Source organism: Suillus clintonianus (assembly GCF_016758775.1).
Source record: "Suillus clintonianus strain FC179 chromosome Unknown DEU56scaffold_36, whole genome shotgun sequence".
In the NCBI taxonomy this organism is placed as follows: Eukaryota; Fungi; Basidiomycota; class Agaricomycetes; order Boletales; family Suillaceae; genus Suillus; species Suillus clintonianus.
In genome coordinates this window covers 304,602-324,413 of record NW_024539260.1, presented here as the reverse complement: position 1 = coordinate 324,413, position 19,812 = coordinate 304,602, and the positions used below count along the sequence as shown (strand labels likewise).

Below are 19,812 nucleotides of genomic sequence, written 5' to 3'. Positions count from 1 at the left end.
TCCGGGCACATGAGGAAGAGAATAGGATTGTTGAGGACAGAAGGATTTCATAGTAAGCTACCCGTGACTATTTTTCCAATTTCTGATTAACCGTTTCATAGGGCAGCGGAATTTGCTGCTCATGCAGGCGCACATCCGTTCAGCATAAGCCCCCGTCTCTCTTTGAGCCTGGATACCGCGGAAGGCCTGCCACATGTTCTTGATATATCTTCAACAGCCTGGCAGGCGTCGAATCTAGGTCGACCAGCCTTGGAGTAGTTTGTGCCGCTGGCTGTAGCACCTCCGATCTCTCTTCACTGCACAGATCGGACATTCATAGAGCATCAAGTACAAGAGGCACCGATGGAGTCGTTGGCAATATACGGCCTCCCTCAGCACTTGCGGGATTCGCCTACCATTGATCAGGCGTACCACACCCTAGTTCCTGCTTTGTCCTCGGCAGGACTTGTCGGAAGTTCCCCTCCAAGCCAGCTACCATCTTCAAGCATGCAAATACCAGAAGCAAAGAGACTGATCTATGACTCTGCTAAACTCGCTCGGTTAGACGCCTCCTTTCAGGAGCTCAAGGCGGGCGACCATCGTGTCTTGATATATTTCTAAATGACTCGTATGATGGACCTTATGGAGGAATATCTGATCTACCGCCAGTACAAGTATTTACGTCTCGATGGCTCATCGAAGTTGGAAGATCGACGAGATATGGTGATGGATTGGCAGACATGGTCAGTGCTCGACTTAGGTTGAATGTACTCGACTCTGATACACGTTCTCTAGCCCGGATATCTTCATATTTATCCAAAGCACGCGTGCAGGTGGCCTCGGAATCAACTTGACAGCAGCAGATACTGTCATCTTCTACGATCACGACTGGAATCCGTCAAACGATGCAGGTCATGGATCGCACTCATCGTCTTGGTCAGACGCGCCAAGTGACTGTCTATTGCCTGATCACGAAAGGCACGATCGACGAGCGTATTATTCAGTTAGCTCGTGTCAAGAAAGATGTTAGCTTATTTGTATTCCTGTAATGCAGGACGTTCAACTGATGTTTCTCCAGGTGCAAGATATTGTAGTCGGCAACAAAAACTTCACAGACGTCACGAAACCCAGCGCAATTGTTCAGCTTCTCCTATGACCAGCTCGCAAACCTTGATAGTTCGAACCCTTCGGGCTCGTCTTCGAAGAAAGCAGGAAAGCGAGCTGTAGCAGCTTCGGAGGACCCTTCTGGTGATCCTAAGGTATGATTCGATTTAGTCAAGAGGGTCATTGCTAATACGCGCATAGCCGGAACTCAGCTCATCCTTGCTATGCCTCACAGGGGACGCCTTAATCTGCTTATAGGGCGGTTGTGAAGTGGACGAATCGACGTCCTCAGTCATGTTGGTAAAGATCAGGCTACATTCGACACATCTGCGTGGGGACTCTAGGTGTGAGGCACAAGCGCCACAGAGCCGAGTCGGAGTCTGAAGCGACGTGTCTTCGACGACGCGCATCCTTTTCCCCTGTCGTCCTCAACCCTGCACGCAGCGAGCATCATCTGCATTCAGCTGCTGCGTGCTTCTTCCTACACACAGACGTAGTTCGCGCTGTCGACATCGCCTTCAAGTATCGCAATCACTTCCGCAAGGACATCGTTATCGATATCATCGTTTATCGCCGCTAGAGACACAACGGGCTTGATGAACCAGCGTTCACGCAGCCGCTCATATACGAAAAATTTTGTTCAAGGAGTTTCCGGTTGAACAGGCATGTGAAAAACCGCCTTGGGCGCACCCAGAGTGTGGGGAATTGACTGGGCGAGTGCAGAGGCGATGGCGTTCGGTTCGCTGATGCTTGAGGGGTGTGATGTGCGCATTTCGGGGCAGGATGTAGGGAGGGGAACGTTCAGTCATCGGTGCGTGATGTCAATCCTGCGTTAGTATATAAGGGAGAATGACACAGTTGTAGCCACAGAGAGTGTGATTGTTCCGTTGAACCACGTGCTTACGGAGGTGAAGGGCAAGCTGGAGCTGGCACCTGCACCCCTTGGCCCACGGGCTAGAGGGAAATAGTGCGGTATTCATTCCTGCTCGACAGAACTCTGATCACACGCTAACAGTTTAATCAGGAAGGACTCGTGCGATTGATTGAATGTGCCATTAGTACCTCCAGCACTGCTTCGAAGCGTTGATCGGAATCAACACCAAGCTCCAGCAACACGACGCGGTACCTCAAGGGAGAAGAGATCAGACGCACAGGACGTCCAGATTGGCCGTTGTTCCTCAGGTAAGCGCAAACTGATGTTTAACACATCTTTCTTGTTGAAATATCCCCCTAGATCATTGCCTTTTCATCAATGACAAGAATCTCGAGGACTTTGGTGCCACATCATGTGTACCAGACGCATTGCCCAACAATAGCTCATATGCGCTCCATGCTCGATCTAGATGGTGCTCATTTTTCCCATTAGCTGAACGAATCCGTACTGGAGTCTCCCACTTCTCCCACACCCATCTGTGGTGTTGTCCCAGATCTACGATCGCTACCACTCTTTTCCAGCCCTTACCGCACATCTATACCCTTCTCACCTTCATCAGTTACCGAGATCGCTATCGCCAGCCGACGGATCTGATGGTGGCGCGTCCATCAGCCCCTACATATCTAATCACCATTATGGAATCAAACACCAACGCTTTCAACCATATCAGGCTTGGGTTTCCTCAGTCGATGGCCGCTTCTTGCGTTGCACGGTTGCGGAACTTTCTAGAGAAAGGAGTCGACTTCACGATATGTCACTACGGGTTAGTAGCGTCGTCATAAGGCTAACTTGTAACTAATCCCATCATAGCTTCTCTCGAGTCTGCACTCAAGCAGCCCATTTGAGTCCGCCATTCTTTCTAAATACACGGACTTTGTGGCGGTACGTTGACAGTGATGCAACCTTATTTTTTTTTAATGCCCAACTGAGTTCTTTGTCTAGCTCTTCGAATGGGATGGGAAAATGGAAAACATAAACGGTGCGATGCCTTCCTTCGGGCAGGTAGACTTGGGCAAACGATCGAATTACACCAATACATGATGGGTACGAGCGACGAAACTACGAAGGCAAGTAGCCTTGATTGGTCCACTGGCAAGTCTCAGTAGTGTCACTCGAGCTACGTCTCACCCGCACTTCACCTCGCTCTGTCGTCGATACTTTCCTGTCAGTTCGCCCTGCTGTCTTCACTTGATCTCTTGATGACACCTTTTACCTTCTTCCCCATCAGCAATCCTGCGTTAGTATATAAGGCGCGCATCCTTTTCCCCTGTCGTCCTCAACCCTGCACGCAGCGAGCATCGTCTGCATTCAGCTGCTGCGTGCTTCTTCCTCGACTGATGTTGCTTTCTCTCTCTCGCAATAGTCTTGTTGCTACCAAACACATCCCATTTGGAGGCCATGAACCCTGTTGCACTTGGAAAAGCCAGAGCGAAGCATACAGCTTGCCTAAAACCCTGTTTAACAGTAAGAAATAGCCAAGACTGCATGCTTGGCGATAAGGTAGTGCTGCGAGGTCTCTTGTAGATCGGAGTGCTCACACGGGCCGCTAGGTTATGTGCGTCCAACTGCATGACGATGGCACTTTCATAGGACAAGGGCTGGTAAAGCGGCAGCTCACGCGAGTCAAGCTCCGTGTCTAAAGCAGAAGGAGGATCGTCTTAACCCGATTTGCTGAACGTCGATGGTGCGTCACAGCATGCTGTTGTTCGGGAGCTTTTAATTTTATAATTCTTTGTCTTGTGACTTGCGGTTGTCTGGCACTGTCGAATCTCGACAATAAGTCGTCGCATAGCAATCATGAAAGGGCTTTCAGCGTCGGTTTTCTCGCGTCTTTGTTTTGCACAGGCTTATAATCTACGCGACTCACCATCTTTTGGTCTACTTTGGTTCTCCTAGGATCCTGGAATCTTGTTCGACCAATATGCCCGCCATTCGACGCGGGAGTACATACCTCGATGTCTCCACGACAGCACACACGCCTGAGGGGCGTCTGAAACTCGATAAACTTCATGCTGGTTGCAACCTTGCGTACCAAAATGGTGAGTGTCATTTTTACTTTGACCCTGACATGTCGTGAATGTCTGTCATATAGCTGTATGTACCGCTTTGCTATTCATTTGCGATGAAAATCGCGACCTTGATCCCGCGGATATCTTAAGCGTATCCTTTGATGCTTTCCAGACTACAAGTTCGTCTGTTAATTTCTATTCGTGTGTTCACATCGTCTCATTGTGGTCCAGTGAGAGGTCGGGCAAACGCTGCTGATATGAAAATGGGCTCTGGCAAGCATCCTCACTTGCGGCGGCTGCTCTCATTCTTTGTAAGATGTCTCCCGGTCGCGTGAGACTGATATTATTACTGAAGACGCACGTCCTACTTTCACAGCGGGAGCATGAGCACATTGACTTGACCTTTTCCCACAATGGCCGTCAGCGGAACGTGGTCCAAGAGATCGATATTCAACCAAGTTTCCGTGAAATGCAAGTGCTCGTATATAGTCAGTCGAAGTTATGCACTCATACAGTCTTCTGCTCTGTCACAGTCATCGTGGCGTTCAGGAAGTCCTGGACGGATATGGAACATTGTCACCTCGTGAAAAATTCAGGGCATATATGTCGCTTGCAACCAAGGTGTTTGGAAAGGATCGAACACCGACTGTGCTCGAGGTAGGGCGAGTATGACATCTTTTGTGGGGTTTCCTGACACGTATTACGAGAGGCGGCTAGATGTGCTTTCCAATACTCCAGAAAATATCAGGATTTGGCATCCTCTTTGCATCGAGGAAGAGATGCTGATGATAGTCAGGTAAACACCGTCGCGGACAACGAAGTCAATGAAGGTGATGACTCGATGGACTCAATGTCAGTAGGCATTTTGTATGTTATTGGGCATTGTGTTTATTGTATACAGGCAGTCCGAAGGACCCCTTGACTATCAGGTTATTCCCTTCACACCGTGAGTGTAATTTGTAAAGATTCCACTCGCTCATATACTGTACTGATATTTACCTGCAGCGCTCGTACACTGAGCTATAGCCAATCACTTTGTCTGGCGTAGACTTTAGAATGATGTTTGTTTTTGATCGCTTTGTTGGCGTAGATTTTAGAATGATGTTTGTTTTTGATCGCTTTGTTGGCGTAGACTTTAGAATGATGTTTGTTTTTATCTATCTTGACCTCTGTGATGTTCTTTGTGTCATTCCATAATTCACAAAGCAATTTGCTGGTGTCTTTATTCGTGCCACCGCACCAAAATTTCGTACAGAGGTGTAAACATTTAAATTCACGCTCGATATCACACTAGTGCTTGCCTCACAATGCAATTACACCCAAGAATCCGAACTTGAGGCGATACGATAAATTTCACGGAAACTTGGGAAAAATACCGTATCGAATCAAGCCCGGTGGTCTTATCCACATCATAGATGACCAAGCTCGCCGCTCGCATAAGAAGACTGACCACTCGATGGTGGAAGCCTTTGGCAAGCGTTGGGGTAACCACTCATCGTTCAAAGTTGGTGTCATTGATCCTTCTGGTTTCCCCACGTTCACCGTCAATCACTTCAGCGGCCCCGTCGCCTGCTCTGCTGAGGGCTTCTTGGACCATAACTTCGATGCTCCCAACTTTTATTTCGTCTCTCTTTTCGGTGGCAACACAAGCCCACCCCAAGACACTCTCTTCGGGACACTAGTGGACACATCAACCTGAATGACTCGCAGCTGCCCAACCAGCTTGAGGGTCATTCGATGCATCTGAAAAGGGCCAAGAGGCTTCCAAAGGTCTGTCATCAGTGTTTAACACCTTCCACTACTTGGCGCTTTGTCTTTGGTGCAATTTCTCACATGTTCTTCATGCGCCCTCACAGACTCTTTTGACGAATGGTCGCGGAATACGGAACGTCGACCTCAAAGGACAGTGTTTCGATCAGTGACGTATTGTGTGCCACCCTGGACATTGCGCGTGTGTACGGGTTGGATTTGATATCTTTGCCTTGAACCCCTTCTCGCTATCAGCCAAACCCACTCGGTTGACTATGTTCAGGGAGAGATCTTTCCTCTCGGCCCAGGAGGTAACTATTATTCTCAAGGAACAGGAAGGACAGCACCATCCGCCACCTCCAGAACCGCGTGCCTCCTCCGCGGGCGCTTACTACAAGGAAGGCGGAAACGAACCCACCCCACGAAAACGCAGAAAGGCTGTACATCCAGGCGATAACCCCGATTACCAACATCCGTCCATAAAGCGCGTAAGTCTCGTTATGTAGTTCATAGAGCTCAAATCGGTTTTACTCACCTTCCTATGTCTTATCCACTAGCCACCTCGTCGAAATCCTCCTCGCGCAAAGGCAAATCGGCCTGAGTCGCCCCTTGTGGAGGGAGCAGATCCTGCACCAACCGCACGGGAGTACCATCAAACTGAAGAAGAACGACATCTGACATTCTGACATCTTCTGACCTCTCGGACTGCGAGGTAAGTATGGATTGCTACACGACAGACATCCGAAGTGACTGCTGTCAGATCAACATTCTATTGCATTGCCTCCCAATGCTTTGTCACGGCCCGTCTTCCTATCTTTCTGCACCTATCGCTCCCGTCCCAGTACCCTGTCAACAAGCGCCCCATAAGTTCTCGCAGCTTGGGTTTAGTATATTCCTGCCCTCGCAATCAATGGTGTACTTTAAGCTTTCATCTCAAGCATCGCCATATCTCAATCTTCGAACACAAAACAGGTATGTACTCCATCCACCACAGTTTATCTTAACCTGATTCAAATGATAAGATGGCTCGTTGGCTTTTCCGTTGTATTCATTCTTTTTGCGATCGGATTTTGCACCTCATGTTTTGGTGACGTCTCTCGGGTATACGCCACTGAGGATAGCAACGCCTATATGATCACTGACGCCTGGCCTGACGTGGAACATGGTCCGCGAAGGCACATATCAATATGAATTCGGTGATTCCGGAAGCATAATAGTCACGGGTGAGGACTCCATCATATGCTCTATGGACATGGGCCAGACCTGGCACGCCTTTTCGCCCCATCGTTCGCTCCGTGTGCATACTGAAATGCTCCGCCCCAATGTGCCCCATAGGAAGACGCATAACGTTGGCATCCAATTTCGTCCCAAAGGCCTGACAACGGTCAAGGATTTGACGTCTCTCCTCCTTGGCCAGGTTATGCCACAGTCCCAACAACCCGGTAAAAGCCACAATGTTTCTATCTACCTTGACTTCGTCACCCTCAGGTGCCCCGGGTGGAAGCAATCTATGTAAGTCCGCTCAGCGCCATATCACCACTGGCTCACCTGCGCTTAGAGCGCCGTATTGCTGTGGATTGCCATCCGGAGGCACGAGGATTGCTATCCAGAACAATGTGAATTGCCATCTGCAGGCACGTGGATTGCCATCCGGAGCACGGACTTCAGCGCAAGTCTTGCAATCCTATCTCGGCGATGGTCCTCGTTGACAGCACATGCCGTGCCCACAGTTACCTCGGACGATATCAGTGGTCTCGACAAAGTCAAACTTGAGCTCCAGGGCGGTGCAATACCCTGTCGAGCATCCCAAGAAGTTCCTCAAATGTGTCACCGTCGAGGGGTGTCTTGTTCTACGGCCCTCCGGGGACGGGTAAGACTCTCCTCGCGAAAGCCATCGCCAATGAATGTCAAGCCAACTTCATCAGCATCAGAAGTCCCCCCTTGCCCGAAAGAATTGGCGAAGGTGGGTTCTGATTTACTTTCCAAATGGACGCGCCAAGAACCAGCACGGTCTCGTTGGAATTTTCGTCCCGTTTACCTACATCATTTTAAATATCATCAACATTTTTCTGACGTCTGTATTTTAAATATGATCAATGTTTGAAACAAAGAAATTGTGCTGACCACATTTTAAATACAAACACACTTCTGACGCACTGTGAACTTAATGTATATGCCACCTACAAAGTTAATAGATTTTGTGGCTCTTAGATTTAAAATTTGAGTGCCAGAAATAATTTATTCAAATGATGGACAAAAGGTAGACTATGTTGACGGACAAAATGATAATCCGAGCTTGATCACAACATTAAATATTATCTGGTTGCAAAATTCAAACTTCGACTAGCATATTTTGGTGACAAAAACATTGGAAAAAGGGTAAAAAAAACACCAACCTTTGTGTTGGAACAAATGATGATAGAAGTTTGGTTACGAGCATGGCACAAAGTCAAAAGTTTATCTAGGTTTGTACTGTAGAAAGAGTGTTTGAATTGTTAAAGTATATGTTGATGCAATATTGTGGACGAAATCTGACTCAATATTTAACTTCGATCAATGTTTTTCATCACGAAGAAGTGGATAAAAAGTCCAAATTCTGTCAAACATTTTGATTGCCACAAAATTGTAAAAATTATTTTAACCTTTTTTAGCATTTTTTCAACATTTTATGCTGCGAAAAAGTCATCCATGCTTCCGGTGCTATTTCTTGACTCTGCTTATCTTTGCTTTTGACTCACAGCCTCTCACAGCCTCTATCACCGAAGTTCCTGTGCTAGAGCCGTCAATCTCATTTTTATTTCCCACCCGCCAGCGTTGCTGCGTGCTTGTGAGTGGTGAAATGTCTGAGATCCTGTCACTTTTCTTCGTTAGAATTTTGCTTTGAACGCCATGGTGGTATCGAACATCGTAGGGTCACTACGTTTCCTCATCCCTCTCTACCGCTCTTCGGTATATGCTCATCCTTCCACTTCCCCAATTAGCCGACACACTCTTGGAGAGGTGCGTGAAGAATCTGTCCACAGTCTTGCTGTACGATCCCTAAAGCCTGTATTGTCAATGCCGTCAGTATCAGTGTTCACATCAGCGTCTCGAAACAAAACCGACGGTTGCTTTCTTCAACTCGTGACTCCCGATATCTGGCGTGCCTGCCTTTGTCTCAATTTATTTTTGGCATAGGCACCACAGATTTATCTCCAAGTAATCATGGTAGAGGTGCCTGCATGACTCATGGCCTGGCTATCTGCGGGTCAATCGAGGATGATGTGCAATCTGTTCCTTGCATCTTCCAATATTCTGATATGCGACTGTGCCCTTCAAATACCGGGTGCTCTACTCACCGCCCCAACCAAGACATATTGGTTCATTGTCACACGAACAGGCTGTGTGGAACGTAGTTTCCTGGTTTGTCTATCCCCTGATCTTATGACACCGATTGACTTCTCTCCTACAGAACAAGTGTACGATGTCAGTCTTTCTTCATTTGCACAGCCTCAGATCGGCAATCAGTTCTGATTCGGTGCCCTTCTATTTTTCTATCTCTCTTTATCGAGTAGTTAACGCGACTCTGCCTTCTAATGTTGATTTGTTGCTAACAAGCAGGTCAATCTAGGTGGTCGCGCACACCTGTCGTGCTGGCCCTGGCGAGTCGAGGTGTAATATATGTGCGTCTACCCACACGAAACATGACCTCCTCAGCGTTAAAGAAGCCCGACGGAGACACCTCTCAAGTAACTCTTTGTTGACAGAGCGTCAGAAACTAACATGCTCAGAGGACCTTTGCCATCGAACACGATTAGCTTGTACACTGCATGTCTTTCTGTTCCGTGTGCTCACCTATCTCTGACTATTGCACTCTCTCAGGGAGACATGAGCTGCGTCCTGGTGTCAACAGCGGCAGGAGACTGTACGTATTTTAATTTGTTGCTCGCACTCCGATGCCACAAGAAATAGGACAGGATCAGTCCCACTCACACAAGCGGAGAACCCAATTTATAGCATTCACGCGGAGCATTCTGCTAGTGTTAGCGCGCTGTTGTTCCAATACTCTCGCACGCATTTCTTTGCACCTCTTTCACCGGCGTGATGTTCTGCCATTGTCGTATGTCGGGCTTCACACCAGCGGCCTTAGAGTTTGGGTCTCAGGTGACGGTCGTTGCACGATAATGTTCTTATCACTCTCGGATTGTGAATAGATGCCTCATTTCTTGATCTCGGTATCACTATCAGTCTGGGAGACATTCAAAGCTCGGAAGATTGTGAATTCAAAGGTGACGAGGGCTTGATCAAAGAAAATCTGGTCGAGGCCGAAAAGTTGTGGGTTGGCGAGGGGCGCCAGGAAGGTGAGAAAGCCTGGAATGAGCGAACAATTGAGACTGAGATAAGAAAAGGTGGTCTACGTCTTGGCTCTGTACAATGTTAATGAGAACGATTCATGCATCCACGCTGAAGTCCAAAGCGAGCAATGAAGAGCGAGCAACAAAGAACGCTGAATGCCAAGCATCGAATGCCACAGCATATCAAACAATTTCAGCCATTACCGTACTGCCCAAGCTTACAAGTACACAATCAATATTGGCGGGTGGGAAATCAACAAAAGATTGACGCTCGCGCACAGGAACTGAATATGATTGACGACGTCAGTGCTCACATTGTAGATCTCTTCCCTCTCGTGATCAATAGACTATCATTGCCCTCTTGGTAAGATCAACTCTCTACCCGAAGTTCTAGCGCGGATGAACTGACGATCAGTTCTACTGGAAGCAAAGTGCTCTCGAGCGCTCGAGTTGGGAATCTTCAATACGACTATCAACGTCAAGCCTACAGCACACGAGGAGAGCGCACCGTACCTTCAAACACATCCAGATAATTCCTCTCCTGTTACCTGTACTTGACTACTCAACACCTTCGCTCGCTGAGACGCAGGCATGGCTTCGACACCGACAAAAGCAGCCGCTACTAAATCGATTCTGACATCAGCAACGACTTTGAAGGGCCATGAAAAGGAGATTCAATCCATATCCTACTTTCCTGACGGCCAGCGAATGATCAGCGGATCTGATGATAAGACCGCTCGGCAATGGGATCTAAAGGCGGGCATGGAGATTGAAGAAGCGCAGGGTGTTTGCGAGAAGGAGGTATATGCGGTGGCAGTATCAAGGAATGGTCGATGGGTTGTCTCTGCTGGTGGAGATGACACAACCGGGGAACTGAACGTCTGTGAAGTTGAGACGGGGATTGTGAAAGAATTCAAAGGTCACTCAAAGCAGATCACCTGCATTGATATATCCGCGGACAGCAAGCTGCTGGCGAGCGGGTCGTTTGATGAAACAGCGCGGATATGGAACTTGGAGACGGGCAAACTCGTGGCCGGTCCATTGGAGAGCGTTGATATGGTGGGCGCAATTCGATTCTCGACGGATTCGAAGAAGCTCGCAATCAAGACAGATGGGGGGTGCTGCATTGAGGTCTGGGATATTCAAAAACAGAAATTGAATGTGAGGAAAAGGGAAAAACAGTCGCTTACAGGAATCACATCCGTGCCATTTTTCTGGACAAACACAACCATCTTGGCCGCATTCAGTTTCACAAGTGATGATGCTCGGATGATCTACGAGTTCGACGGATCAACACTGGAGACTATCGGAACTCCCTTTGAAGGGCACCACCACATTGTCGAAGGTCTAGCACTTTCATTCGACTGCGCTCTCCTTGCCAGCTCTTCACTCCACACCATCAAACTCTGGGCCGTCGAGTCCCGCCAAATCCTTGCTACCTTCTACCTTCAAAATCCTCTTATCCTCGTCCTCTCACCTAACTCGCGCCACCTAGCTTACACGACATACACCCCCCCGCCCCGGGACTCGCGCCGACGAGCTTACCCGACGCACCACGAGATCCATATATGCCAAATTCCACCCAATGTCCTTTCTCAGGCCCGTGTATGCATTCCCTGCAAATATCTACTATCCGTGTGCTAACATTCCCTCACAGACCAGTGCACAAAACAAGTCAACCCTCACTCATGTACTAAAAGTACGCGCCTCATTCATTTGCTCATCACACTGCTCATCCATCACAATCATTTCAGTCTGACGCAACTCCTCGTCCTCCTGTCGTGCGTGGCAGACAACCGATAACCACTATACCTATATCACAAAAACCTCCACCTACCATTGACGCGCAGCAACCCATTTTCGTTCGCCTCCGAAAACTTCTTCCCTTTTCTCCTGCTCGCACGAACGCAGTAGCTCAAGATGACCAACCTCGTAATGCCCCAGATGTATGTCATATATCTCTTTTTTTTCACTGTAAACTCGATGATTGCACCACAGATCCCTGCTACATCGCCCGTACCATCCCCTCTGCCGGGGCAGGCCGCAACTCAGTTTGATCATGTCAGTCCTCATTTTTGTAGTAAACTGCAATGCCCGACTGAATGTACATTTAGTTTGAAATGAAGTCTTCGCCTCCCCCCTCGAACGGAGTCACACAATTCTTGCGACAGCACCTTTCTTTCCTCGTACCAAGACACAGCCACGGGCCACCAGTCATTGAAGTCGCGCCCGGGCGGAAGTTCACTGTAACGTACATGTTCTTACCTCTCAATGCCTTTTTCTGATTTTTTTTTCCCTTCAGCGTTTAGCTGCTGCCAAACTACCGGAATATAGGAAAGCAAATGACACCAGATATCCGTCTGGACAGCGAGATATCGAGTCTTCTGACAATGATTCGCTTCCGGATGTGCATTGGTGCAAGGCGTTCCTCTGCTACTATTCGTGCTGGTCTCATGGGAAACTGAGGAAGCCTCCTCGATGGCGCTTGGAACGTGTCGACGCACCCCGCAATGTGAATAGTGACAATATTCTCAATCGAGTCGCCGTGCCTCATCCCAGGTATAATACACCTATTTGTTCACTCTATTGCTCACTAATGAGGTCTGGTAGGGTCCATCACGAAGAGATTGGATTGAAAACGGTGGCTAGCCAGTCACAGCCGAGGGCAGGGCCATCTCGCCTTGTGCACAATGATAATATTCTCAATCGAGTCGCCGTGCCTCATCCCAGGTATAATGCACCCATTTGTTCACTCGATTGCTCACTAATGAGGTCTGGTAGGGTCCATCACGAACAGGTTGGATTGAAAACGGTGGCTAGCCAGTCACAGCCGAGGGCAGGGCCATCTCGCCTTGTGCACAATGATAATATTCTCAATCGAGTTGCCGTGCCTCCTCCCAGGTATAACACCTGTTTGTTCACTCGATTACTGGCTAATGAAGTCTAGTAGGATCCAGCATGAAGAGGTTGAATTGAAACCAATGGCGAGTCAGTCACAGCCAGAGGCAGGACCATCTCGTCGTGTGAAACATGACAATATTTTCAATAAAGTCGCCGTGCCTCATCCCAGGTATAGTACACCTATCCGTTCACTCAGTTACTCACTAATATAATCTGGTAGGGTTCAGGACGAAGATATTGTTTTGAAAATGGGGGCTTACCAGCCACAGCCCAGGGCAGGACCATCTCGCCCTGTGAAAAAGGACAATCTCAATCGAGCTGCTGCGCCTTCTCCCATGTACAATACACTTATTTTTTTCACTCGATTGCCGACTAATGAAGTTTGATAGGGTCCAGCACGAAGGGATTGAATTGAAGCCAATGCCTAGTCAGTCGCAGCCAGAGGCAAGACCACCATAGACGGTGTTTCTCAATCTTCATCTCGCTCAGATGCACAACCGTAGAGTAGGAGACATTTCTTCGCTTGCCCTGGATCTCGTATCATTGACTACTTTCCCAAGCTTGTCTTCCTTCGATATTTGACCAGCTCTCCTTGTACAAATTGAATCTCATGATACACACTCATCCTCTGTCAAGTCAGTACTCAACGAGCACATCTAAACTACCTGCGATCTGCTGTGTACATATATCGTCAACATATTGCGATGTGGTCGCTCCGTCCACACTCAAGATTCGACCCTTTGAGCGCACAGGTTTGTGTAATGCCAGTCTGTGGAACCGAATGCGAGTGGAAATAATGAATGCAGAAAATGTCAGAGGGAACAATGCTAGAAGCAGAAACAACACCGGTCGCCTCCATGCTCTCCAGCGTTGGTCTGTGTTGCTGCGGCTGGTTGTTGTAAATCGGAGTTTGGCGAAGGCAGGTCGAAGTATTCATCAGGTACTATATCATCGTCTTTTCTGGGAGCATCCGCTGCAGCGTTGCGCTGTAGATTAATGCATGAGGCTAGAAGACAGCGAGAAACCCCAATCGAGCGTACCTCTTTACCCTGCGCGAGAGGAACATCGACGATAGGCGGCTGTGCTTGACTCGCACGAACGGGCCACCAGGATGACAGATTGTGTGGGCGGACATTGGAGGTGGCAGATGATTGGGTGATTGGCGGTGATCGAGACTGAAAAAGTGAGTCGAATATGTGACGGCAAGTAGCCAACACTCACGTTCTGGCCCGAAAACTTGATATCTGAACGTCCCTGAGTTGTGGTGCGCCCCGAGAGAGGGTGGGGTAGGGGCGACGTAGCAGGGAACTACATTGTGAGTGTGAAGTCAACTGTGAAAGAGAGAAGAAAAGAGACATACATCCAGTGGGCCACGAAGTTGATTGTTTCGAATCTTCTGATTAGGAGGGACTGCGTTCGTGCGAGATGTGAATAGAAGAAGTCTACGGAGGCGAAGGGAAATAGGTTGCTGTGGATCTAGGTCTATTGTAGGCGGTCTCTGCGACATAGGTGTGACATATACATATATTGGTGGTTTGCGGCGCACGACAGGAAGACGACGAGTTGCATTAGACTGCAATGATAGTGATGGATGAGCAGTGTGATGAGCAAATAAATGAGGTGCGTACTTTTAGTACATCATCAAGGGTTATATTTTTGCATGCGCTGGTCTGTAAGGGGAATGTCATCACACAGACAGTAGATGTTTATGAGAAATACGTGCCCCAACCTGAGCAAGGACGTCGAGTGGGGTGCTGCATACGTAGATTTTGTTATCATTGTAGGTGGATGTCGTGTAAGCTAGTTGGCACGAGTCAGGTGAGAGGACAAGGGTAACAGGATTTCGAACGTTGAAGGTAGCGAGAAGTTGGCGGTGCTCGAAGGCCCAGAGCTTGATAGTGTGATCGTAGGAAGCGCTAGCGAGGAGAGTGCTGTCAGATGAAAGTGCTAAACCTGTGACAAGGTCGGTGTGTCCTTCGAAAGGAGTTCCGACAGTCTCCAGCGTCGACGCGTCGAACTCATAGATCGTCTTGGCGTAATCATCGACATCCTCCATAATCAAGGTGAATGCGGTTAAGATGTTTTTGTTGTTGTTTGTCCAGAACATTGGTGCAGATGTAGGTCCTATTCCACCGTGTTTCCCTTTCCTCACATCCAGTTTCTGTGTGTGGACATCCCAGACCTCAAGGCATGTCCCCATCTCTGACTTGATTGCGAACTTCTGCAACTCGGAATTCGTCGAGAATCGAACGGCGCCCACCCAATCAACACTCTTGAATGGGCCGGCCACGAGTTTTCCGGTCTCCAAGTTCCATATCTGCACTGTCCAATCCCATGCTCCGCTCACCAGCAGTGTGCCGTCCGCAGATATATCAATGCAGGTGATCCGCTTTGAGTGGCATCCTATTTCTTTCACAATCCCTGTCTCAACCTCACAGGCCTTCAGCTCTGGTCGATCTCTATCTCCACCACCAGTGACGACCCATCGACCGTCCCTTGATACCTCTACTGCCCATACGTCCTTCTCGCAAACACCCTGGGCTTCCTCGATCTCCTTACCCGTCTTCAGATCCCATTGCCGAGTGGTCTTGTCCCAAGATCCGCTGATCATTCTCTGGCCGTCAGGAAAGTAGGAAATGGATTGGATCCGCTGTCCATGACCCTTCAACGTCGCTACCGGTGTCAGAATTGATTTCATGGTAGCTGCCTTTGTTGATGCAGAAGCCATGCCTGCGTCTCCACGAGCGAGATTGTTAAGTAGTCAAGTACGGGAGAGAGGGATGATCTGGATGTGTTTGAGGGCGCAGTGAGCTCTCCTCGTGGGTTATATGCCGTCATTTTGAAGATTCCCAACTCGAGCGCTCGAGAGTACTGCGCTTCTAGTAGAGCTGATGGTCAGTTCATCCGCGCTGGAACTCTAGAAAGTTGACGTTACCAGGAGGGCATTTCCGAGCGGGTACCCCTTGATGTGGGCATAGGCTACATAGCTATCATCCTTGTCAATCATATTCAGTTCCTGTGCTACACCGCCAATCTCTTGTTCATTTGCCACCCACCAGTGTTGCTGCGCGCTTGTAAGCTTGGCTGGTGCCTTACGCCATCGACCATTTTTGCTTCGATTGCGCCCTCATCGCCTTTGCATTCACAATCTTTTTTTATATATCTCCCTAATACTGATAGTGAGATCAAAAAAATGAAGTCTCTATTCGCAATCTGAAAGGTCGAGAGCGATAAGTGCAAGGACCGTCGCTTGAGACCCGCTCTCCAAGACCACTGCTGTGAAGCCTGACGTACAATGAGGGCATTACATGATGTTGATGGCAGAGATGCAGAGTCATACCGGCAGAATGGTATGACAACAGCGCTGACACTAGCAATGTCATCGATTGAGGTCTCGACTTGTGCCAGTGGACTGATCCGGCCCTGGTGGCGTCGTAGTGCCATCAATGACTCAATACATGTAGTCTCCTGAAGTCGTTGATATCAGGACGCAGCCCATCAAGAAGGGTGTCTGTGTCGGGCTTCCTATGTGCTTGCACACAGATATTACGCCTCGGCTTATATTCACCAGTGTCAAATTGACAGATGCCATGATGCACGACCACCTAGCAATAAACCAGCATCGAAATGCAGAGTCGTATCAACTGCTCGATAATTGCTACGAGGCAGGAATTGAGCGTGCAAGGAGAGAACGGGAACCACGGGATAATGACGTACTGACAGGGCGCTGGTAGCGTCCAGGGTGGAATGCATCTTGTCCTCGCACTTGTAGACCCACAATCGTGGGTGAAGTGGTGATAAAGATTAGGAAAAAATAAGTGAGGGGTATTCTGTCATGATCTGGCCTGAGCCGTAACGCGCGCAGCATGCACAAAAATGTATCATTGAGCGCTGTGCTGAACGTGGAACACGTATTTCGCGTTTTACATTATACCTTATGAAGCATGCAGGCGGTGGACACACATGCCTGCGATGGTGCGGATAGATGCTTATGGGTCTGATTGGAGGTGGTGGACGTCGCTGAGTACCGACTAGGTCAGATAGCTGTGAAAATCATACATTAGAAACATCTTTTACATCCTGCCGATATCATACCTTGTAGATGAGCAGGACAACGTTTGTGTCAGTGAAGTTTGTTTGCTTTACTGGCGAGGGTTAAGTTTGCTACATTTCAATGGACAAATCCAAATCGGGTTTGGTCAGATCGAATTGAAGACGGCCTTCTTAACCAAATTCTCGATGTCAGGGACACTCTTGAGAAGCACTATGCATGTGCCGCGTCTGTGACAAGGTGAGCGATGATGATCGTGACGTAGTGGTCGGATGCAACATCCTTTCCAAATTGGAGAGATCACTACCAATGAGGGCGTCAAAAAAACTCGAGCACAGAGATGAGGCACATATGAGAGAACACTGTCAGAGACATGGAGGCGTTCGGACGGACGTTGCCATGGATGGAGAAGCCTGGCAGGGTTGTTCAGAAAAGAGCTACCAAAGGCAAACGTAAGCAACCAAACGAATGAGGCCATTCTGACTGACACGAGTAGTCCTAGTCCTCTTCCTCATGTGGAACGTTAGGGGATGAGTAGACATGAGAGGTATTAGAGGGCGATTCCTTGGATCGTGGAGCCCACATCGAATGACTGGATTGGATTTTACGACTCATCGGTGGAACTGGATGCACCAGGATGTCATACGGTGCACGGCTTGCGTGGCCTAGAATTGTAGGCAAGATAACAGAGCGGAACATTTCGTTGAGGATGTCTACTTAGAGAGTTGTTGACGAGGACTTATGGCGTTCGTCGTCATGGATTGAGAGCCTGGACCCAGAAATTCTGGGGCTCAGGTAAATTGCCGCACCACTGCCGCAACTTGCCGCACCCTACCGCACCACTGTCGCACCCATATCAAATCATAAGTACTACACTTATTTTCGGCCTGCACTGTTCTCGTGCACCAAATAAATGAACTAGGAGTGTTTCTCGTCCGACTCCTTAATTATCCACTTCACACTAATGCATTTGAGAGTCTGAATTCAGAGAACAATTTTGAGCATGTTGCGGCACGGATACGGTACTGGGTGCGGCAGACATGTTCCTGGTGCAGCTAAACGAATTATCAATTGGCTGAACTGTGCTACATATGCACATGCTTGCACTATCGTAGTTTCGAAGCGCAAGAAAAACTTACTCCAGGAGCCAGCCCAAAATATCCTCATTGAACGTCGCTCGCCAGGACCTGACGTGAACTCAAGTTCCTACTCCCGAAGAGCAAGAAAACACGATGCTCCAGGCTGCCTGGCTTGACCTCCAACTCAACTATGATCTGACCTCGATGGATATAGACGTCGACTTGGAGTGTCTTGGCATACTGGAACGGCAGATGTTCGAGCTCTCGTTGGCTGCAGGAGCTGCAGGAAATGAACAATGGGGAAAAGATGCTGGTGCACACCAAGACCGATGGAATCCCTATGAGGGCCTCCCTGAGCACTGGAATCATGGCGACCGAGATTCATACGCACCAAAATTTGAAGGAGAAGTAGACGCGCGTCATCATCGCTTTTCATCGCGGATCAGTCTGACATGGTTCGACTAATAGTGTGGACCGAACTTTAGCGAGGGAAGTGAGCCTGACATAGTTAAGAAAGAGAACCACACCAAAAAAACCAAACCGCGGCCACAACCAAGGAAGATACACAAGGCTTCATAGGCTGGGGCCTCGTGGTAGTAGTTTGTACTCTGAAATGAATGAGACTCAGTTTGCAAGGACAAAAGGTCACACAGATATGACATACATACCTTAAACCCCCGGTATCCATTTGCACAGGTTGCTGCAGAACGTGGTCGAGGAGATGTGTGACAGTGAAGTCAGGCAAGGCATGCAACCAGCAAAGACAGGTGTTGAATGATAGGCGGAGGCATCGAGGCGCAAAACCTGACAGGCGCGAGCCTGTGTGAGGGGTCGTTGAGTCTTCTCACCAAGTTTCGCGCAGCTGCTCATAACGGTGCTGCAAGTGGACTTGATAAGAAGGATGGTTTGGTGGTGTCGGTGCAGTGGTGTGGTAGCGCACAGCCACTGCCGCACCCAACAACAGAATTGCCGCACCGTGCCGCATCACTACCGCATCACTGCCGCACCCATCAAGTACATATATCACTGTAGTACCACTGTTAGCCTTACACAAACACCTGGAATATAGTAATGGCGTTCAGAGTAAGGTTTTGAAAGTTTTGAAAGCTATGAAACACGTGGGTAAACTTTTCAGAACCTCACGGAATGTCGGCAGGCGCAAGCTGAGTCTGAAATCAAACTTCATGCTACACGCGCAGGTATGCCTGCAGACCGTCCGCAAGTACGCCGTTCAGAACGGCTCAACGCACGCCTCAAGACTAGTCACCGACCACCAATGACTACCCAAAGACCCCCCCGTTCTAGGGGCAAGGGTACTTCAACTCGCGGCACCAGGGGACGAGGGCAAGCCACTGCCACTGCCTCTACTGCTGGTGCATCTGATCTCACCACATCTGACAATGTCCCCGGTGATGCTGTAGTGGCTACATCCTCTGGCATCAAGATCCGATGGGACAACAACAGCAACCGCACTAATACCCTCGTGCAATTCCTCACCACCCATCCTGGCGACTGTCGTGTTTTGTTCAACGAAGGAGGAAAGAAGCCGGATAACGAACCTCCCCCGTCTGGGAGTGACAAGAGCAAGATCTCTGCGGTGATCGCCCGTTGTGTATTTGAGAAGGATGAAGAGTATCAAGACTTATATGTTGACGAGCCGGGCAAGTTCACG

At 48.8% G+C, this 19,812-nt stretch overlaps 7 protein-coding genes across 7 annotated transcripts; 5 read left to right on the top strand and 2 right to left on the bottom strand.

Moving 5' to 3' along the window:
- Positions 1–1,250: 1,250 nt before the first annotated feature.
- DEU56DRAFT_756210 (uncharacterized protein) lies at positions 1,251–2,552 on the bottom strand (the record flags this gene model as incomplete). The annotated part of the gene is made up of 6 exons (XM_041349997.1): positions 1,251–1,410; positions 1,439–1,517; positions 1,573–1,702; positions 1,988–2,037; positions 2,236–2,313; positions 2,378–2,552. 6 exons carry the CDS (start codon positions 2,550–2,552, stop codon positions 1,251–1,253), a joined length of 672 nt encoding a protein of 223 aa, XP_041208432.1.
- Positions 2,553–5,416: 2,864 nt separating this feature from the next.
- Positions 5,417–5,725, top strand: DEU56DRAFT_736929 (uncharacterized protein; the record flags this gene model as incomplete). The annotated part of the gene is made up of 1 exon (XM_041348551.1): positions 5,417–5,725. A coding segment is annotated over one exon (309 nt), but the record flags the coding sequence as incomplete, so codon positions are not given.
- A 325-nt stretch (positions 5,726–6,050) lies between these two features.
- Positions 6,051–7,484, top strand: DEU56DRAFT_912862 (uncharacterized protein; the record flags this gene model as incomplete). Its single annotated transcript, XM_041357456.1, has 7 exons — positions 6,051–6,263; positions 6,333–6,421; positions 6,442–6,487; positions 6,536–6,747; positions 6,798–6,940; positions 6,993–7,287; positions 7,334–7,484. The coding sequence occupies 7 exons, from the start codon at positions 6,051–6,053 to the stop codon at positions 7,482–7,484; spliced, it is 1,149 nt and encodes a 382-aa protein (XP_041208430.1).
- Positions 7,485–8,831: 1,347 nt separating this feature from the next.
- DEU56DRAFT_355399 (uncharacterized protein) lies at positions 8,832–9,521 on the top strand. Its single transcript, XM_041345828.1, has 2 exons — positions 8,832–9,177; positions 9,227–9,521. The coding sequence occupies exons 1-2, from the start codon at positions 9,004–9,006 to the stop codon at positions 9,383–9,385; spliced, it is 333 nt and encodes a 110-aa protein (XP_041208429.1). The 5' UTR covers positions 8,832–9,003; the 3' UTR covers positions 9,386–9,521.
- Positions 9,522–10,700: 1,179 nt separating this feature from the next.
- DEU56DRAFT_912861 (WD40-repeat-containing domain protein) lies at positions 10,701–13,469 on the top strand (the record flags this gene model as incomplete). The annotated part of the gene is made up of 11 exons (XM_041357455.1): positions 10,701–11,714; positions 11,767–11,808; positions 11,864–12,055; positions 12,108–12,170; positions 12,224–12,355; positions 12,412–12,668; positions 12,720–12,839; positions 12,891–13,010; positions 13,060–13,179; positions 13,231–13,347; positions 13,400–13,469. The coding sequence occupies 11 exons, from the start codon at positions 10,701–10,703 to the stop codon at positions 13,467–13,469; spliced, it is 2,247 nt and encodes a 748-aa protein (XP_041208428.1).
- Positions 13,470–13,938: 469 nt separating this feature from the next.
- DEU56DRAFT_804911 (uncharacterized protein) lies at positions 13,939–15,078 on the bottom strand. The gene is made up of 5 exons (XM_041353264.1): positions 14,734–15,078; positions 14,639–14,680; positions 14,232–14,583; positions 14,051–14,185; positions 13,939–13,996 (listed from the first exon to the last, which is right to left on the bottom strand). The coding sequence occupies exons 1-3, from the start codon at positions 15,064–15,066 to the stop codon at positions 14,338–14,340; spliced, it is 621 nt and encodes a 206-aa protein (XP_041208427.1). The 5' UTR covers positions 15,067–15,078; the 3' UTR covers positions 13,939–13,996; positions 14,051–14,185; positions 14,232–14,337.
- Positions 15,079–18,344: 3,266 nt separating this feature from the next.
- Positions 18,345–18,605, top strand: DEU56DRAFT_736918 (uncharacterized protein; the record flags this gene model as incomplete). Its single annotated transcript, XM_041348550.1, has 1 exon — positions 18,345–18,605. The coding sequence occupies one exon, from the start codon at positions 18,345–18,347 to the stop codon at positions 18,603–18,605; it is 261 nt and encodes an 86-aa protein (XP_041208426.1).
- Between the last annotated feature and the right edge of the window lie 1,207 nt (positions 18,606–19,812).

What these genes read in the sequence shown, in the direction of transcription:
- DEU56DRAFT_804911 (XM_041353264.1), bottom strand. Translation starts at nt 15,066, where the DNA reads ATGGAGGATGTCGATGATTACGCCAAGACGATCTATGAGTTCGACGCG. An exon ending in ACGTCCTTGCTCAGGTTGGG is followed by an intron (nt 14,681 to 14,733) that starts GCACGTATTTCT and finishes TTCCCCTTACAG; the next exon opens with ACCAGCGCATGCAAAAATAT. An exon ending in CCCTTGATGATGTACTAAAA is followed by an intron (nt 14,584 to 14,638) that starts GTACGCACCTCA and finishes CTATCATTGCAG; the next exon opens with TCTAATGCAACTCGTCGTCT.
- DEU56DRAFT_355399 (XM_041345828.1), top strand. Translation starts at nt 9,004, where the DNA reads ATGGCCTGGCTATCTGCGGGTCAATCGAGGATGATGTGCAATCTGTTC. An exon ending in GTGTGGAACGTAGTTTCCTG is followed by an intron (nt 9,178 to 9,226) that starts GTTTGTCTATCC and finishes TCTCTCCTACAG; the next exon opens with AACAAGTGTACGATGTCAGT.